General features: G+C 35.5%; 1 protein-coding gene across 2 annotated transcripts in view; it reads right to left on the bottom strand.

The window, feature by feature from the left end:
* LOC135087597 (protein spire) overlaps positions 1-17862 on the bottom strand; it is a 225192-nt gene that overhangs the window by 11663 nt on the left and 195667 nt on the right. For both annotated transcript variants that reach the window (XM_063982323.1, XM_063982324.1), the window contains 3 exons: positions 14692-14807; positions 2382-2499; positions 14-125 (listed from right to left, as the gene is read on the bottom strand). In XM_063982323.1, coding sequence (XP_063838393.1) covers positions 14-125; positions 2382-2499; positions 14692-14807 — 346 coding nt within the window. The remainder of the gene's footprint in view (positions 1-13; positions 126-2381; positions 2500-14691; positions 14808-17862) is intronic.

Below are 17862 nucleotides of genomic sequence, written 5' to 3'. Positions count from 1 at the left end.
AATGTTGGTATACCTTGAGTGCGGCAGCGAATGAGCGCCGTCGGTGGGAGGACAGGCCGCGTGCGTGACGGTGTGCCGACGCATGGAGGCGCGACGGGAAGGGCATTGCGTCGCCAGGTCGTATGCTGGAATATATAAAAACTTTAGAAATACAAGAATAAAAAGTATTTAAATACCCTAAATAAGAAAGGACAGAAATGATAGGACAAAATAGGTGCGTATTACAAAACGAAGCCCCAAACTCGATTCAATTTCAAGCCCAATTTTATTGAGGCTTCTATAACGGAATCTGTAGCTAAGATTAAGTCGAGTTTTAAACGCCGTTTGGTAATACGGGCCTTAAAAAAGGTGAATGTTTTTCTAACTAATAAGATGTATCTTAACCTGCTGATTTCTAGCGGAATAGTCAAAACAAAAGTCAGCTTAGACAAACCGCAACTTTATGCATAACAACAAAATTAATTCCTTGATTCAATTATCAAGATTTAAGTATTGAGTAATTATTTTTTCAGGCATCGCAAACGTTCAAAGGCATTTGATTAAATTTTCAGGAATGATGTCTAAAATATTACTATCAGAAACCGTCGAAAAGAACCGTCGGGTTTAATTATTCAATTAGCAATAAGGTATTTTGACAAGTTGTTGTGTAAAAGGGTATTTCGTGTTGATCCCTCTAAATTAAAGTAAGTGCCGGAGACAGGTAAATTAATTTAGGTTCTATCGGTAATTGAAAATGAAGTGGAAAGTGGAACTGGGTCAACACAATATTTTCTTAACAGCTGTGTCAAATAGAGGTTAAAAATAATGAAATTGAAAACTCTGTGACTAGTGTTACACACAAACCAACACTTTTAGAAACGATGTGTGATGTGATGTGATAAAAAATACGATAAGTGATATTTAAGAAAAATCTTGTTAGATCGTTTGAGATAAGAGAAAAAAGACACGGTGTTATTAATATTGTTGATGTAAAACTGCGTGATGGAGATACTGAAGATGAACAATATTCAATTATTGATGATATTTAAGATGATCTTGCAAAGCCGATAATTTTATAACTTAGTAAATAAGTTAAATATCTAGACAGATAAAAATTAATAACTAAACGCTGACTGCCAAGTTAAACTAACAAAACAACAATAATTCTATACGACAAATTAATATTAAAGGTACAGAATTCATAAGCCAAGATAAAACCTAACATTTAGACACGGCACATAAAATAATAAAGAAAACATTGAATTCAAATTAGTGATTATAAACTTGGCATCGTTGCCAAGAATATGAATTAGGTAACTTCGTGCAATAAACGATATTTATGTTGAAAATATTTCAGCGCTTCAGCTCTTAAGTTTATGATATTACAGCGCACGATTAATATTTAAAAGGGAGCATTAATAAGCCAAGTTATTTAGTCTAGATTACCTTTCAAGCTTAATGAGTTTTATTTGATCGCTGGGCTACAGAATAAATTCCAATGGTAGAGCACCACGAAGTATGGAAAAAGTGCATCTAAAAGTCCAGCTGGCATATTTTTTCGTTCATACTGTAGCTCACACAGACGATGGCACATTAAACTAAACACAATGCCATGTTATTTAGTTAGTAATATGTGCATTATGCAATAAAATGTGTAGTCTTTGCTGAAAATGTCGCGAAAAACGGCAGTAAACTTAAATATCGTTTTTGCACATTAAATCATCGGCTACCCTAACAGTTGCAACAGAAAAAGCGTGAGACCATGCTAACACACGACATGCGTCATACATTCCAGGGTCTCGTCGCAGAACTGGTGGTATTCGTCGTGGGATATGCGCGTGCGCGGCGGCGCTCGCGGTGGCTCCTCTGTGACGTCATCAAGGGTGCATGGGGAAGGAAAAAGTGCTTAAAATGTAGCTAGCGAAGACTCAAAATTGTATAGTAATTCGCATTAGTGGTCTTCTTCAGCTTGCAGGAACTAGTCAGGAATATAAAGAACTCACAAGGTTAGATTTCATCACACAGTACCTATCTAGGACATAAAGTAAGAAACACAGAACTTTCACGGTAAATAATATAATGTCCATTAACATCTCCACTTCACACACTTGTCATTCACCAACCAGGTATTTTTTTTATGTGATAGGAGGCAAACGAGCAGACGGATCACCTGATTGTTAGTATGAATAGAGATTAAAATTTCGAGGTGTATATCGATGACATGTTTATCCCCTAATTGCACTCTCATGTATCTTTTAGTGAACATTGGTAGAAAAGCTTTTAGCATAAGTGTTGCAGACAGCATTACTTAACCCCTTAATAAGGTTTTGAACCTTATATTATCCCAGTAAAGTTCAAAATATAGCATCAGCAATTCAACCACCACCAGGTAAGTAACATACCGGTTCTCTTCCAAGGCTTAGGTGCGGGTTGCTGAGGCGCCGTGTGCCTCGGAAAGGGCTGGGGTGCGAGGACTTCTGGGCTTGCGCAGGTCTCGGTGTCATCGTCGTCCTCGTCATCCTGGAGACAAGGAAGGGCATATTTTAATACAATTTGTTGCCTCAGCTTTCGTTAATTATACTCTAAAGGTTGGACAAACATCAATGAATAGGTACCATATATGCTAGAACATTTGAAAACAGCATTTGATTTGGGGTTTCGAATTGGTGACAGTAAGTGATTAAAGCATTTCGTGGCAGAAACAAGAGAAGAAAACAGCTCTGCTAGACACATAAGGCGTGAGGCTCTGCTGGGCACTCAATCATTAGTCACTTTATTTATGTACTGACCTACAGCTCTTATTAGGTCTGTTCTGTAAACAAGATTTGACCCATTTTATCACTGTCTTTTACCACAAACGATAACAGTGATACCTACTTATAATCAAATCCCCAAAAGACAGGACTACCTAATTTGGGGACTACTAGTAAGTCACCTGAAATCCTCTTAGTGTACAAAAAAGTGTTTCTAAAGCATGGTTCAAAATATTCTATTTTCGTAATATGAGAAAGCATGAAGTGCCACCATGACAAAAGTATGGTTTACATAAAGATTGAGGTTCTATTAATGGGTTCAAGTTATTGCTAAGCCTATTCAGATTCCGTGAGCTCAGTGGCCTGGTTACAAAACCGTGAATGTGCCATAAAATCAAATTCGATCAGACCTGCATAGCCCTTTCCCATAAAAATGAGTGCGTTTTGCCTAATTTTTAATAGAGGAAACTTTGTAGCAAAAGCTTAGTTTAAAATTAAAATTCATAAAATTCATTTATTTTTGCAAATAGGCTTTTAGAAAGCACTTTTACACGTCCCAATATTAACACTACCACTGCTTCGGGACAATAAATGGGCCAGTGCTGAGAAGAAGCAGCGCAAGAAACTCAGTCACTATTGTCAGCCTCCTTTTCAAGGGTTTACAGTCTTTAAAATATACAAAATATTATAGTCATAAGTATTGATGCGAGCTAGGTAGTTAAAAAGATACTTATAGGTACACAATATTTTTTAATAGTGAAAGGTACTTTTAGCGTGTTTAATTATTGAACCTGTTTAAATACTTAACAAAAACATTATTTTCTAAAGAAATCGCATCTACATATTACTTCCTATATCATAGGTACCCATTCACTACACATTTATGGCTTCCCCATAATTTGTCATCTAAAATTATGACACACAATATTCTAGATCACACGTAAGACCCAGAACCTGTCACTAAATCGGCTCACCTCATCCTACCGACCACAATGCGGTCGCAGGCTCTATTCCTTACATAAGCTGTTGAGTCACTGGCTGTCGCAAGATGCCAATCGTAATTTCTTTTCAATTACCTAAATTGCAGCTACTTTCATTGTTCAAAGGTGCGCGTATAGTCTGCGTGAATAGATTTTGGAAATAAGATAAAATCTGAGATTTATGTATAAATCAGCCCCAGTAGAAAATGAAAATTTTTGCAATAAAAAAAGTTGATTAATATTGATACCTACCGATTTTTTTTTTTTTGCAAAGTGGTGTACAAGTAATAATTGGAATACTGAGATAGTTCCATCTTTGCTTAAGCAATACAATTTCCATGGGCGCTGACTTCATTTGTAGTAGATGTTATCACAATCTCACCCGATGGTTAGGTGCGATTTAATCTATGAAATAGAGCTAGCTAAACCATTACGTGTACCTATTAGGTAATCTATTTATAAGTAATTATTATCCATTCCACTTAGAATTAGCTCCCGGGCGTGAGCCAGTTTTACAAGTTCATATAATTGCTTTTGTACTAAACCTTGCTATCGCCTACAATAAATCTAATTTACAAAGCTTACAAATGACATACTTATACATAATTAGAGATCTGAGTATAAGTGCCCTGGAAAGGACCTATGTACTGAATAAAATATTTGAATTTGAAGTATTCAATGAGGGCAGGTGCGCAATTTCCTACGAAAATTAAACGAAGAACCGTGAAGGAATGCACATAAATACAGGTACAGTTGGCAACAAAGTTTATTGACGGTTTCACTTTGTTTTGCAGAACCGTTCCACAAACTCTGGACTATTGTTTTCACCGGGCACGTTCAAACGCAATTACCTACCTTTGTAAATGGCTAAATGACCGTTTAATTCCACGGTAATTTTACAAACGTTTTTAAAAGGCACATTGACTTTTGAAGTCGACTGTACCCAGATTAGAATCGGTTGCAAAAATCGCGTTTGGCACGCTACAGAACCCCGCGTTACACTCGGAAATTGCAACGTTTGATTTATTTCGTTCTTTCCAACAATTACTGGGGTTTGTGTTAACACAAAAGGGCTGGTAAACTGTAATTTTAATTACTATTTAGTTATGAAACGACATAATATTAAACACGAGTCACTGATTCATAACAGTCATCTAAAGACATCATGTCAGGTTTTACCCAAAGAGTTAGGATTGTTACTCGTAAGCATTATGCCCACATACATCACGGTATAGAGACATAAGGATATCTGATTACATACAAATATTGCTTAATTGATATTTATAAATTATATATTCATATTGTATTGAGTGCTAGTACTGCCCTAGGGAAGATTAACTATTACTACTAGACGTACCTAACTTATAGTATGTAGGTATATCCAAGTCTATCGTAATATGTCGGAAAAGTATAATTTGATCGGTTGATAATATTAATAATGTTTGTTAATGTTGTGATTTTGTCTGATATCTGAATACCTACATTACTTACCAATAATGCACACGTATATTCATGGATAAGTAATTGTGATTATGTCTTAACCCTTAAATGCATAGTGTTGCCATATGTCTACGAAGTACTTTTTTAATTATAGCAAGTAACACATTTTACAAGCGTTTCTGAATGTACGCTAATATCATAGAAAACATCCAAATAAAAATAAAAAAACCGCAAATGGAGGTAGATTTGAAAAAAAATTAACCGATATTTGACGTAGCGATCGCGAAATAGAAAAAATTGGTAGTGTTAAAATTTGTGGTATTTGATTTTCGGATTCAGTGAGGATTAATTGCTAAAACGATTGGAAAAAAATACATACGTGTTAGAAACAATGTAAGAATTCATTATTATAACTTATTTCTTTGGTAATCTATCCCGAATGTACCTTCGACTTGGTTTTTGTGTATGTAGCCAAAAGTCTACACCATGCGTTTATACCTTAAAATTGTTCGATAGGAATTGTTCTATGGTTTGCTTATTTGGCTTTTCTTTTCAGCATGTTTGGCTCGCTAATTGAAAAGGAAATTGAGGCAGCTCTTGCTGCTTTAAATGATGGTGCAGTCTCAGAAGATGATGAAAATTTAGATGATGATAACATCGATTATTACCCAAACGTACGGGATTTATTGCATGATCTGGATGAGGAGTCCATAGATCATAATCTACCCTTGGAACACAACGAAGATCCTCCCTAGTAGTCTATGAAGAGGAGCATAATCTTAGATCAGATGGTGTTTCGTGTCAGTTCTATTGAGACGAATCTCAATAGAACTGACACGATTATTTGAACTAAACCCTTTTTGAGTAATGCATAAATTCGTTTCGTCTACAATTTTCGAAACAATGTCATCGTTTATGAACTTGATAAAGAACTGAAATGGCTCCTCCAGGTCAGATATTTCTGTGGGCAGTTCCGAATCCCCTAAAAAAGCAATGCGATCATCGTCCCATGGTGGTAAATTTCTTTTTTTCCAAATCATCTCCCGGCTACGTGACCTCCAAGCTGCAATTCCTGGAATACCTGAACTTGATTGCCCAGATGAAGTAGGTACCCGCCACAGGTTCCGCTAAGGAAACACCATCTAATATGTGCTCCTCATCATAGACTATGGGAGGGTCTTCGTTATGTTCCAAGTGTAGATTATGATCTATGGACTCATGCAATAAATCCTGTACGTTTGGGTAATAATCGATGTTATCATCATCTAAATTTTCATCATCTTTTGAGACTGCACCATCATTTAAAGCAGCAAGAGCTGCCTCAATTTCCTTTTCAGATAGCGAGCCAAACATGCTGAAAAGAAAAGCCAAATAAGCAAACCATAGAACAATTAATATCGAACAATTTTATGGCATAAACGCATGGTGTAGACATTTGGCTACATACTGTAAATTTTCAAAAATATACTTTTTTTTTGTACTAAGATTTTTTTTATTATTTTTCCCCCTATCTGTGACTAAAAATCTAATTGAAATATTTTTTTCATAACTAAATAAAAAATCATGCATTTAAGGGTTAAGTTTAGTTTATCATAAATAGATTGGTCTAATTATTTTAATTAACCGGCCCCAGGCTTGATTCACCTATGCATGATTAATCGAACTTGATTGAGTTTTAGTGTTGTTTCAAAAGTAGATAAAATTAAACTAATTCAACACTTACGAGCTGTAGGCCTAAGATGCGCGCCGCGATAAGCGGTTATCACGCTATTTTATCGATTTTGCCCATACATTTTGTCGTCGATAAAAGTTGTCACGGCGCGCATCTTAGGCCTACTGATGAAATCTACTCTTGATTGAGCCAATTTATAAGCTATAGGTCGTTTAACTAAGTCAGTGCCTGAGGTAATATTTGAGCGACAGGAGAGGGTATTTTTGTAATGTGAAACGTCAGCGAGACTTCAGAGGGCCTAGTGTGAGTTTACATCAAACGCACTTACTAGTGAGCGCTTCAAAAAATGACATTTAATGTATGACGGATTGTACAGCGCCCCTAGCGGGAAACGTTCAAATACTAAAATTTTCATACATTTTTTAAACATTCACCCCTCCCGTGCCGCTTCCATACTTCAGGCACTCAGTTAAACCCTAGACTCATAATTACCTAGCCAACCTACGTCTGAGCTTGAATGTAATTTCACAATACGGGCCCTATCGTGATCACTCGTGCAATCTCAATACCTGTCCTCCCCATGTTTATCGTGTCTGTTTGCCAGTAATCATACGGCAGTCTTCCGCAGTGAAAGCAAATAAGGGCCAAATGCCAAAGAGCATAAAGCATGGTGCACTGCAGTGGATACAGTCGGGTGAAAAAATGTTACACATTAACCGATTGATTTATCCCAGCTCCAAAACCGTTGTAATTTAACAATGGACTTGGAAAAAACGCGCTCGTAAAGAAAACAAGGTTACTTTCGGTGATCTGCACTGTACTATTTCATTTTTCTGAATTTACAAGACACAAAATAATATTTTCGGCTAAATTATTTTGATTTTAGTAAGTACACGTTCTCGATGTTTGCGTTAATCGAGCTGTATTTCTAGCATTGATTGTACATTTACACGACTGGTATTAACACTCATACTCAACGCATTGCTCAAGAGAGCGTATGTAATTACATAATTATGTAGAGTCAATGAAAATGATTCACAACTCAACCCTTTCAACGGTGAAGAAAAAATATTCAATGGTATAATTTCAGCCACTGCTCTATAAAAGATTAAGGGTATACGTACCTAAGTTGTACAATAGCTAGAATTCCTTGTTCGCACTGTGGTGCAGAACTATTTTGCAACTAGACCAAAGTTCTAAGTAAGTGCATTTTAAGTCCACAACTTCCCATCGATTGTCCTTAAAGTTTTACAGGTCAAATAACTGCTTTTTTTTTAAGTTTTTACATTTACCTAGTTTCATGAGACCACTTTTCTCGAGAATAATGTTTCTTAATTCTGTACTTTATGTCTTGGCTAACTTTCTCGCTCATTATTATTTCAGAAAAGAACTACTGTTTGAAAATGGAGTCTGAGAAGTACTCAAGTATTAAAGTTTTATTATAATGAGCAGAACATGCTTCTGTACAAGAAATGGTTGGCACAAAAAGCTTTGCCGTTTCAGGAATCTTAAGCAGTTATTTTATTCGGTAAACAAACTGCTGAATACCCAAATCATTCATAATTCAGCGTCCAAAAACAAGAACAAGGAAATACAACAAGATATTTTACAGATTCCTATTTATGTCAGAATGATTCGGAAACGCTCATAAAATAGTCATGAAGCTGTTAAGCAATTTACATAACGACTTTCCTGAAATATACAAATACATGAAATTCTGTATAAGTCTATCCTGCTGTTTTAAGCTCAGTCGAAAATTTGTAGCACAGCCGGCTTTAGTAGAAATAATTAGAATGCCTTACGCTTCAGTGTTAGAGTTTACTTTTCTAGAAAATCTTAGTCTAATAATCTAAGGCATATTGTCGTAAATTCCAACACCCTCTCGTTCGGGAGTGGTGATCCCGTTTAGTGCAGCAAATGGGCTGGAACGAAGCCAAACTGCGAACGAAACGTATTATGTGCATGAGATTACAGTATTTATTTTGTTACTTAGGGGTGAAAACTTATGTTACTGTAATAATACAAGACGTAAAGCCTCGAGGGAAAGTTCAAAATCGAATCACACAGTGAGTGGCTACTTTTATTGTGGTCCATTATTATGTTAGTGCCCAATTTAGCCCACATTTACAATAAAACCGACTTTTTGGTAAAGGCATAGAGTTATTTCTGTGCTGAATTTTAATGAACTTCTAAATATGCAGTAGATGCCATTCCACGGACTAGGTATAAAGGAAATATTATTTTAAAAAATATGGCGGATCCATTAAACTTTATCGTTGAGCTCACTTAAACCAGGTTGCTTTTCTGTTGCTCATTATATTTTACCAGCCTCAAACATGTGTTCCACGAAACAATAAATCGGTTATAGTGAGTTGTTTTTTCTTCAAAAGAAATTGAAGTGTAAGAAAAATATAACAAGCGAAAAGTTGAGTAAAGATATTTGCACAATATCTGAAAAGTAAGTAGGTAGAATATAGACTAATAAAATAAAATACTGTTCATTGAACATTAAACAACTAGTAGACAGCTAAAATATTTTTTGCTTATTAAGTATGTATGTATCTACCTATCTATTAGATATTAAAACTGTATTTAATTCGGCTAAGTTCACTCAAGTACTTCACGTGGACGAAGTGGGCGTCTTCTGATAGACAATTTATTTACTTGTCAGTACTTAATGAGTGTCATCATGAGGTGAAAACTAATTTCTAAACGTTGATTAAGATGCTGCACCATACGTTATGATGAAGGCTTTCGCTCTCTGATTTCTTCAACACATAAGACAAACAAAAAGTTTGATTGAATGGAGACTACATTAGCAACCTTCAGTGTTGTCGCTTTATAGTTTTTGAATAAGATTACTCCTAAAACTTGTATACAAAAAAATATAGAGCTCCCACTTTCCAGCTGTGTCTCACAACCTACAAAACTTACAAAACACTTGGAAGTATCAAACGGACTGGACCGGTCATCACATGCTACCCTGCGAAACATTCGTTCACGGAACTAACGGTCTTATATCGTGACTCACAAGGTCGACACTCCCGTTGTAACAAAACTGGGGCATGGGAGCCTTGCGCGGTTAGCACAAGTGTGACCGTCTTCTTTCTAAAGGATATTTAGGTACTGTTAGAGGAAATTTCGAAGTGCTAATATTCTGTACTTACTGAGGTGTCCTGGAAAAGTAATAACTAAGTAAGCCGTTAAATATTACTTCGCTGTAACTAAGTTTATATCTTTAGAACCTGAACTAGACTACTTATTACTTAGTGAGGAGTGTTGACATAAGCAATCATCTACTTACTAACGATAAGTCAGAACGATGTCTCTATAGAAAGATAACAATCCTAATCTCTGCTATTGAAAATTTAAATAGATTTTAAATTTCGTATAACTTTCATTCACATTAAAAGGTGCTCTAAAAGTTCCTTCTTTTACTATTGTGTATCGAGTAATAAAGGTACCTACGTAGAGGTATCGCATACTTCAGCCTTTTGAAACTGTATCGAAGGCTTTCAGCTGAAGTGTTTGATGTTAATGGTATCGCATGAAAGGCCGAATACAAAGCCAGTTAGTGACGCTCAGTAGTTTTTTTGTACTCAGTAAAGCCTTTATAGGGAAAATAATGTTATTGGCTTAAAAGCTTATTTTAATGGATGGAAAAAGCGTTTGTGCAAAATATTTTTATGAGTCCTTTGAGTTTTATTAGTCGTTGTAATATTCAGCAAAATATTTTAAATAACGTTGGAAATAAAACCAAATGATCACAGTCAATTTCGACTTTGAAGTAATTTTTGTCGCAGTTTTCACTTGACAACAAGAACCTGAACCTATTTAGTATCATTGCAGTTATAGCACTTGTTCAGACAAAGTCTAGGTTAGTTATCACCCTCAGATTTTAAGCAGTTCTATTCTTAATTGAATCTTGCCGTTCGATCGGGTATACCAATAGCACCAAAACTCGAGTCATCGCCCTGTTAGCGTGGGAGCAAAAACTAATTTCTTTTTTGTGCACGTAACACGGTCGAATTTACTATTATACATCATGCTGGCTTCCGCAATGATTTATTAGTGTAGCAGATTTAATAAATAGTCAGCTTAAATGGTCATAAAACGAGTTGTTCTTAAGTAGACATTAGTCAAAACTACTACCAAATAGAGAAGAAGAAAAAGACATTATGAATTTGTGACGAGAACCTGGACGCGGGCAGCGCGGGACCGGTTTTTGTGGAAATCTTAGGGAAAGGCCTTTATCCAGCAGTGGACGTCATTTCGCTGAAACGAACGTACGTCACGTACTTACTAATTGATTGACAAAAAATATTTCAACTAGGTATGACAAGTTTATCATTTATCCGTGCATCTTTATCCAAAGATAAAGATAAAGATAAAGATATTTATTTGCAAGAATAGGTAAGTACAGGTTATTGTTGATGTTACATGTATTAAGGACTCTATTCTGTTAAAATATTTTAACATGCAAATTTACGGGTAAGGAATTCCCGAACACTGTAGAAACAAACAGTAGTCAGCCATTCCCGAAGCTTTTTCACCATCAATTTTGTAGGGCCATTTTTATATACATCAGGAATTTTGTTATACACCTCAACACACATGCAGTAACAATTTTTCTTAATAAGTGAAGTTCTTGGGCAAAAGGAAAGAGCTAGCCTATCTGAAGACCTTGTGTTTCTGGGGTACACTTCAGCCGCGGTTTGGAACAGTTCTGGATGTTGTCTTACAAACTTAAAGATTTCTAATATATACATTCCAGGTACAGTAAGTATGCCCAGTTTGATGAATAATGGCTTACACGGTTCATATGGCCCTTTACAGCATAAAGCTCGCACACATTTTTTCTGAGCTATAAATACCCTCTGTATATCTGTGCTGTTACCCCAGATTATAAGCCCGTAATTTATAATGGAGGCTACATAGCCGTAATAAGCACTTAATGATACACTCAGTGAAGTGATTCCTGTTAGTCTTCGAAGGACGTAAACAAATCTGTTTATTCTTTTACATAAATTATCCACGTGGCATGTAAAGTTTAAAGTTTTGTTTAGCGATATTCCTAAAAATGGCGCACTGTTAACGCTATCTAGAATTTCGTTACTATAATTTATATTCATTTTGATTTCCTTACGTCCTTTTACACCAAATTGTATGTATTTTGTCTTAGAAAGATTAACATTTAAATTATTCATATTTAGCCAATTAATTACATTATTGATAGTTTTATTAATTTCATATTCATACAAATTCAACATGTCAGGATTACATTTAATAATTATAGAAAGGTCGTCAGCAAACATAATACACTTATGCCTAATAGTAGGTGGCAAGTCATTTATATAAAATAAGAATAATAATGGTCCCAATACACTACCTTGGGGTACCCCAAATTTATTGTGTTTGTAGGTAGACCTGTAAGTAGAGTTGTCGTCTGATCCAGCTATTTCAACACATTGATACCTATTTTCAAGATAAGTTCTAAGCCACTTTAATGCGTTTCCACGCACACCATATCTTTCCAACTTGTCTAACAATACGTCATGAACCACTCGGTCGAAAGCTTTGGACATGTCAAAAAATACCACAGTAGCATAATCTTTTGCATCAAGACCAAGAGTAACTTCATGTACAAGATTGAAACAGGCAAGCGTAGTTGATTTCCCTTTTTGGAAACCGTATTGTTCTGGCTTTATTATATTAAATTTTACACAAAATTTCATCAATCTAACTTGCATGGCCTTTTCAAATATTTTGGATAAAATAGGTATCAGCGTTATAGGACGATAATTTCCGATATCAGCTTTATCACCTTTTTTGTATATAGGTTTAACTATAGAACGCTTCAGTATATCAGGAAACTGTCCTGTTTCAAAGGAAAGGTTTATTAGATAGGTTAGTATAGGGGTTATTTCGTATTTACAGTATTGTAGGATTTTTGTGGAGATTTCATCATATCCACATGCATTGGATTTTTTTAACGATTGAATAATTCTAGAGGTTTCTTCATTACTTAAGGGTTCTAAAAACATCGAATTGGTGATTGGATTAATGTCGAGTTGTATTTTTTTTCTAATTTCCTTGTCATAGTTATATTTGTTGTTACATAAGCCTATATAGTAGTCATTGAATAGTTCAGCTATTTTTGGTGTACTTGTTATTGTAATGCCGTTATTATTTATTTTAGGTATACCAAGTAAAATTTCTGTAAAAAGTCAAAGATCAATCGTGCAACAGACACTAACAATTTCTAAAAAGGCAAATAAGCTCTCCAACAATTTGTAACTGATAGCGAGGCGTATCGGATCACATATAGCACCTGACCTATTTCCCTCCCCCGGGAGTGTAGCGCCAGAGAATGCAGCGTGAAGTTATTCCTTGGCTCTACGAATTTTTCATAAACATTTTTCGCGTTATATTCTTTTTATTCATAAACGCGATTTATTTCGTGACTGTAAAAAGTGGCCAGGATTTGAATTATTTATAAATTCCCTCGGTGACTCTATTGCACGAACGGGATTTTAATTGTGAAGGTAAATTACTCTTTGAGTATTTATAATAAACGTTTCTTGTTTATTTTTCTTTTTAATACTTAATTAAATGATTTATTCAAAAGTTCTGAAAAATTATATGCCAGCCCTGAAAATCAGGAAAAGGTAGGTGTTTACATAAAGTTTTATTTTTTTATTATTATTGATGTTTTTGGTATTTGAATGTTTTTTTTTACTTTTTTAATCCATTCAAAACTTTTATTGATATATTAGGTCAGTTGAATGCTGTTTCTCAAGTTATAAAAACACAGTCTACTTAATGTGTCTACATAAACGATGGCCTTGGCATTGACGTACATATCCGCGAGAGACAGTAAGCCACTTACGATATGCCAAGTTAGGCGAGAAATATGCAATCTAGAGCTCCTTTAAGAAGAGTCATATTAACTCAACGAGGTAGAGTTTAAAGTCGAACAAAGTGTTCCTGCACAGACATTAAGCAAAGCTTTTTTTCTTTTTTCTTAGAGCAACGCAACAAGGTTTAAAATTGCTTGGTTTTTCGGAATACGAAAGCAAGTACGAATAAGGTAAAGGGCATATTGCTCTGTTTTTGTTTTTTTTTCCCAAAGCGGTTTCTTTGTACGAGTCACGAAACCTAACGTACTGAAATATGCAGACTTTAGGATTTGTTGGCTAGCGAAGAAAATGCTAAAATACTAAAAATATGCAGGACGCCGCGGCGCATAATCTGCTGAGAGACGTAACCTGAATGCAAACTACTTTAACACACATCTTACGTGTTGTTTTTCTCATTTAACTTTGCCTTCTACTTTAGAACCGTTTGATATTGTTCTTGGAATCTAGGATTTCAATAAGGTATAAAAAACAAAGTACATACTAGAATTCACATTCATATTCATCTAGTTAAAAACCTTTTAGAGCACAGAAAACTTAAGAGGCTTCAGTGCCTAAGGCAATTCATACTTTCAAATCCGAAAGGCCATCTTGTTTTGATCTGACTGTGTAATAATCAACAATCTCTTGAATTTAAATGTCAACTAAGTAGCAAGCTCTTTGTATTCCCTATTTATGAGGAAACAGAGTCTGCTATAAGCAGTATTTTTTGAGCTGCAATATACAACAGTGGGGTGAAAATTGACAGAACTATTTTATGTGTTTTCTTTTCACATTTTGCGCGTGGAAGCCGATGTGCGGACACACCCTCAAAAAATTGTGGCATCTATTCTCTTCAGTATCGTACTTACTTCAACGACAACTTTCAATTTTCCTAGCATAGCATATGCATGCCTACCTTTACTAGGTATGTGTACTTCAAATTCAAAATGTATGGTATTTTCACTGACCTCAAGGTTGTCGAAGTCGACTTTGATGAGCCGCCTCTGAGGCTGCGCGTGCGGCGTGACGTCACCCCCGCGCCGCGCCTCGCCCCCTCCAGGCCCGCTGCCGGACCCGCTCGTTGCTGTAACAAGAGAAGATAAATTAAATATTAAATTACCATATAAAAGTAATAAAAAAATATGTATTTTATTCAATATATGGGTACCTTGAAAACAAAATCACCTAGTGCTTCTTTTAAGGTGGTGATAATTCCCATAGAGATATAGGTAAATCCAATAACAGTAAAATAAAAGTCGCATAAGTAAACAACTGTTTTGAACATGGTTAAGGGACCACGAATAGTACATTACATGAACCTTCGTGTACCTCCTATGTTAGAAAATTTTAATATCTCGGTAGTATTTCGTTGTCTCTAAAACAACGGGTAGTACAGTTTTCATTGTCTCTAAAACAAACATTTCCAACTCAAGCACGAATGTTCATTTCAGCTGTCTATTTAGTGTTCAAGGGTACACGAAATACGCGCATTATTAATTAAAACAGGTGTTAAGCAGACAGTAGTCAAAATTTATGTTAACTTGGTAACATTCCGAAGGCTTAATATCGCTTGATATCACTTCATTCCTCCCCTTCGAACTGCGAGTGATTGCTGGATTACAGACAAGGCAAATACGCCCTCGCTCCTTAACCAAACATTGGGGCAAATATACGGGTGATTCAATGTTTTCCTTTCAGGATATTGAAGTAGCTAAATCCTAAAATCCTAACTCTACCGTCTGGGTATAAGTGATTTAGTCCATACTCTTTGAGCTAACCGCTATTGGGATAGGTATTATTCTCAAGCGAATACAAACAAATTTAGATTCAGAACTTTGACTTAATTAATGTAGGTACCTACTACAGATACAATTTTAACAATGCGAATAATTTATGAACATTTTAAGCCTCAACTCTCTAACTAATGAAACAACTGCGCGTCACTCCCATTCCCTTGAAAGTATTAGTATTAATACTTCTTCAAAAATATTAATTACTTAATTAGGAATGTTAAGCATACTATTAGCGGTAATAGGTATGATGATCATGACGATGATATAAAAAAACAGAAGTAACGACAAGAGAACGCTACCTACGCTACGTCATATTACTCCGGAACATAAAGGCATCAAATCGATAAGAAACAAGAAAATGGGCCATGAACGCGTCATAACCAAAGATAACGCATGACGTGAAAAAGTTTCATTGGCTGTATTTGTTTTATGCCTTTGCTAGCGTCAAAAAGATAAAAAACAACACAGAGAAAATGTTCAGTGATGTTCTTTTGAACTTTTCAGGAGAGAGACGAAAAATTATTTTAATAAAATTGCTTATAAATGATGAATTCAAGATCGGATTGATATCAGCAGTAGGTACTTATGCGTAAAGTTTACAAATTAGCATAACTCAATATTATGCTAAGATCAAATCAGATTGAAAGCGTTTGAGTGAGATTAAACTGAGTTTGCAATGTTGCTGTAATATCCGTCTAGCCGAAAGGCTTTCGTGAAGGTCAGTTATTATTTTTAGGTAAAATTATAATAACTTTTCTTTATATCTACAAGATTAACGTTCTAAATCGAAAAATCTTCAAAAATAAATAAAAGTATTAGAAGAAGGTAGGTAGAAACTAATACATACTGAAGATCGCTTTCATTTGGTCCTAGAATTCTAGTTAGTAGTTTTCTTCTTTCTTAAATTATTTTCATCGCTAAATCACGTGACATTTCGGCGCCTTACCTCATTTATCTTTTGCCTTAATGAGCTTAGTTAGAGCTTCTACCGCAGTTCGCACAAAGAGAAGTTTCTTTTGTTGAATTTTCACATTAGGCATATTTGATATTGCACACCTATAATTTAATCGATAAATCTGTTTTTAACTTTTATTTAAAATTTTTAAAATATTTGACACAAAATCGAAACGTGGAAATTGATTGCGCCAATATTCGAGAGGAGAGAAAGAAAAACAAAACAGCATCGATATTGATCGTCGAAAAAAATGTAGTTTTCTTGGTGGCCAGTGTTGCATAGGCAAGGAGGCGGCTGAGTGCGGTCTTTTGTATAGGAAAAAAAGATGTTTTGTGATAGTAAAGTAATAGGGCATGAACTACATAGGTACATGCAGTTCATACTGCAATAACATACAAAACTTAACCTGGTTTGAAATGCTATCGACTGATTTATGAACTGTTAAACCAGTGTATCGTCAGCCTTAAAACACCCCCGTAACTCAAACTTATTTATTGCTGGCAAGTCTGGAAACCAGATATATTACAAACCGCAGTGTTATCACGACACGGAAAAGGTTGCGTGTTAATGACAACCTTCGCGAATCTATAAATACCCGCAGTTGACCGCACAGTAACCTTTGACATACAGGGCAGTTGTGTAACGTTATTTGAGGGTAGTAGGCGAGGAAATAAGTACAATTTTCGTTACAATCACAGTTATTAGAACGCTTAGCTTCTTGATACATAACTACAAAAATACACAAGACAGATTTTGTTTTTTTTTTATGTGACAGGAGGCAATCGAGCAGACGGATCACCTGATGGTAAGTGATTACCGTCGCCCATAGACACCCGCAGACCCAGGGGCGTTACAGGTGCGTTGCCGGCCTTTAAGGTGAAGATACCCTCTCCTCTTGAAAGCTTGCAGGTCGTATCCGTCCGGAAACACCGCAGACGACAGTCCATTCCACAGTTTGGTTGTACGGGGCAGGAAGTTTCTAGAGAAACGTACTGTTGTGAATAGATTTCTTTGGGTATTACTAATTCTGAAGCAAATTAAACCAAACGTAAAAATCATAAAAGTTACAAAATGAGTTCTGTTGCTACGGTTTATTTCAGCGAGCTTTCAGGGTTTCATTGTTTATTATGATACACGAAATAAGAATTAGGGCGCAATTTCAGCAGTTCCTGATAAAGTTTCAGATAGCTATCTGACTAATGCTATCTTTTTTTTTAAACCCCTTCCTTCCTGGCCTGGAAATTTATACCATTGGCCGACTAATGCTATCTAGCCAATAAAGGTTACCAGTAAACTTTATTTATCTTTTTCAGTGACCAGTGAATACATATTATTATAACAAAGACCCTTAAAGCGCTGTAAAAAAGTTACTTAATACAAAAGAGGATACG

Source organism: Ostrinia nubilalis, chromosome 3, assembly GCF_963855985.1.
Source record: "Ostrinia nubilalis chromosome 3, ilOstNubi1.1, whole genome shotgun sequence".
In the NCBI taxonomy this organism is placed as follows: domain Eukaryota; kingdom Metazoa; phylum Arthropoda; class Insecta; order Lepidoptera; family Crambidae; genus Ostrinia; species Ostrinia nubilalis.
Note: the sequence above shows the minus strand (reverse complement) of the source record. Positions and strands in the feature narration are given on the sequence as shown.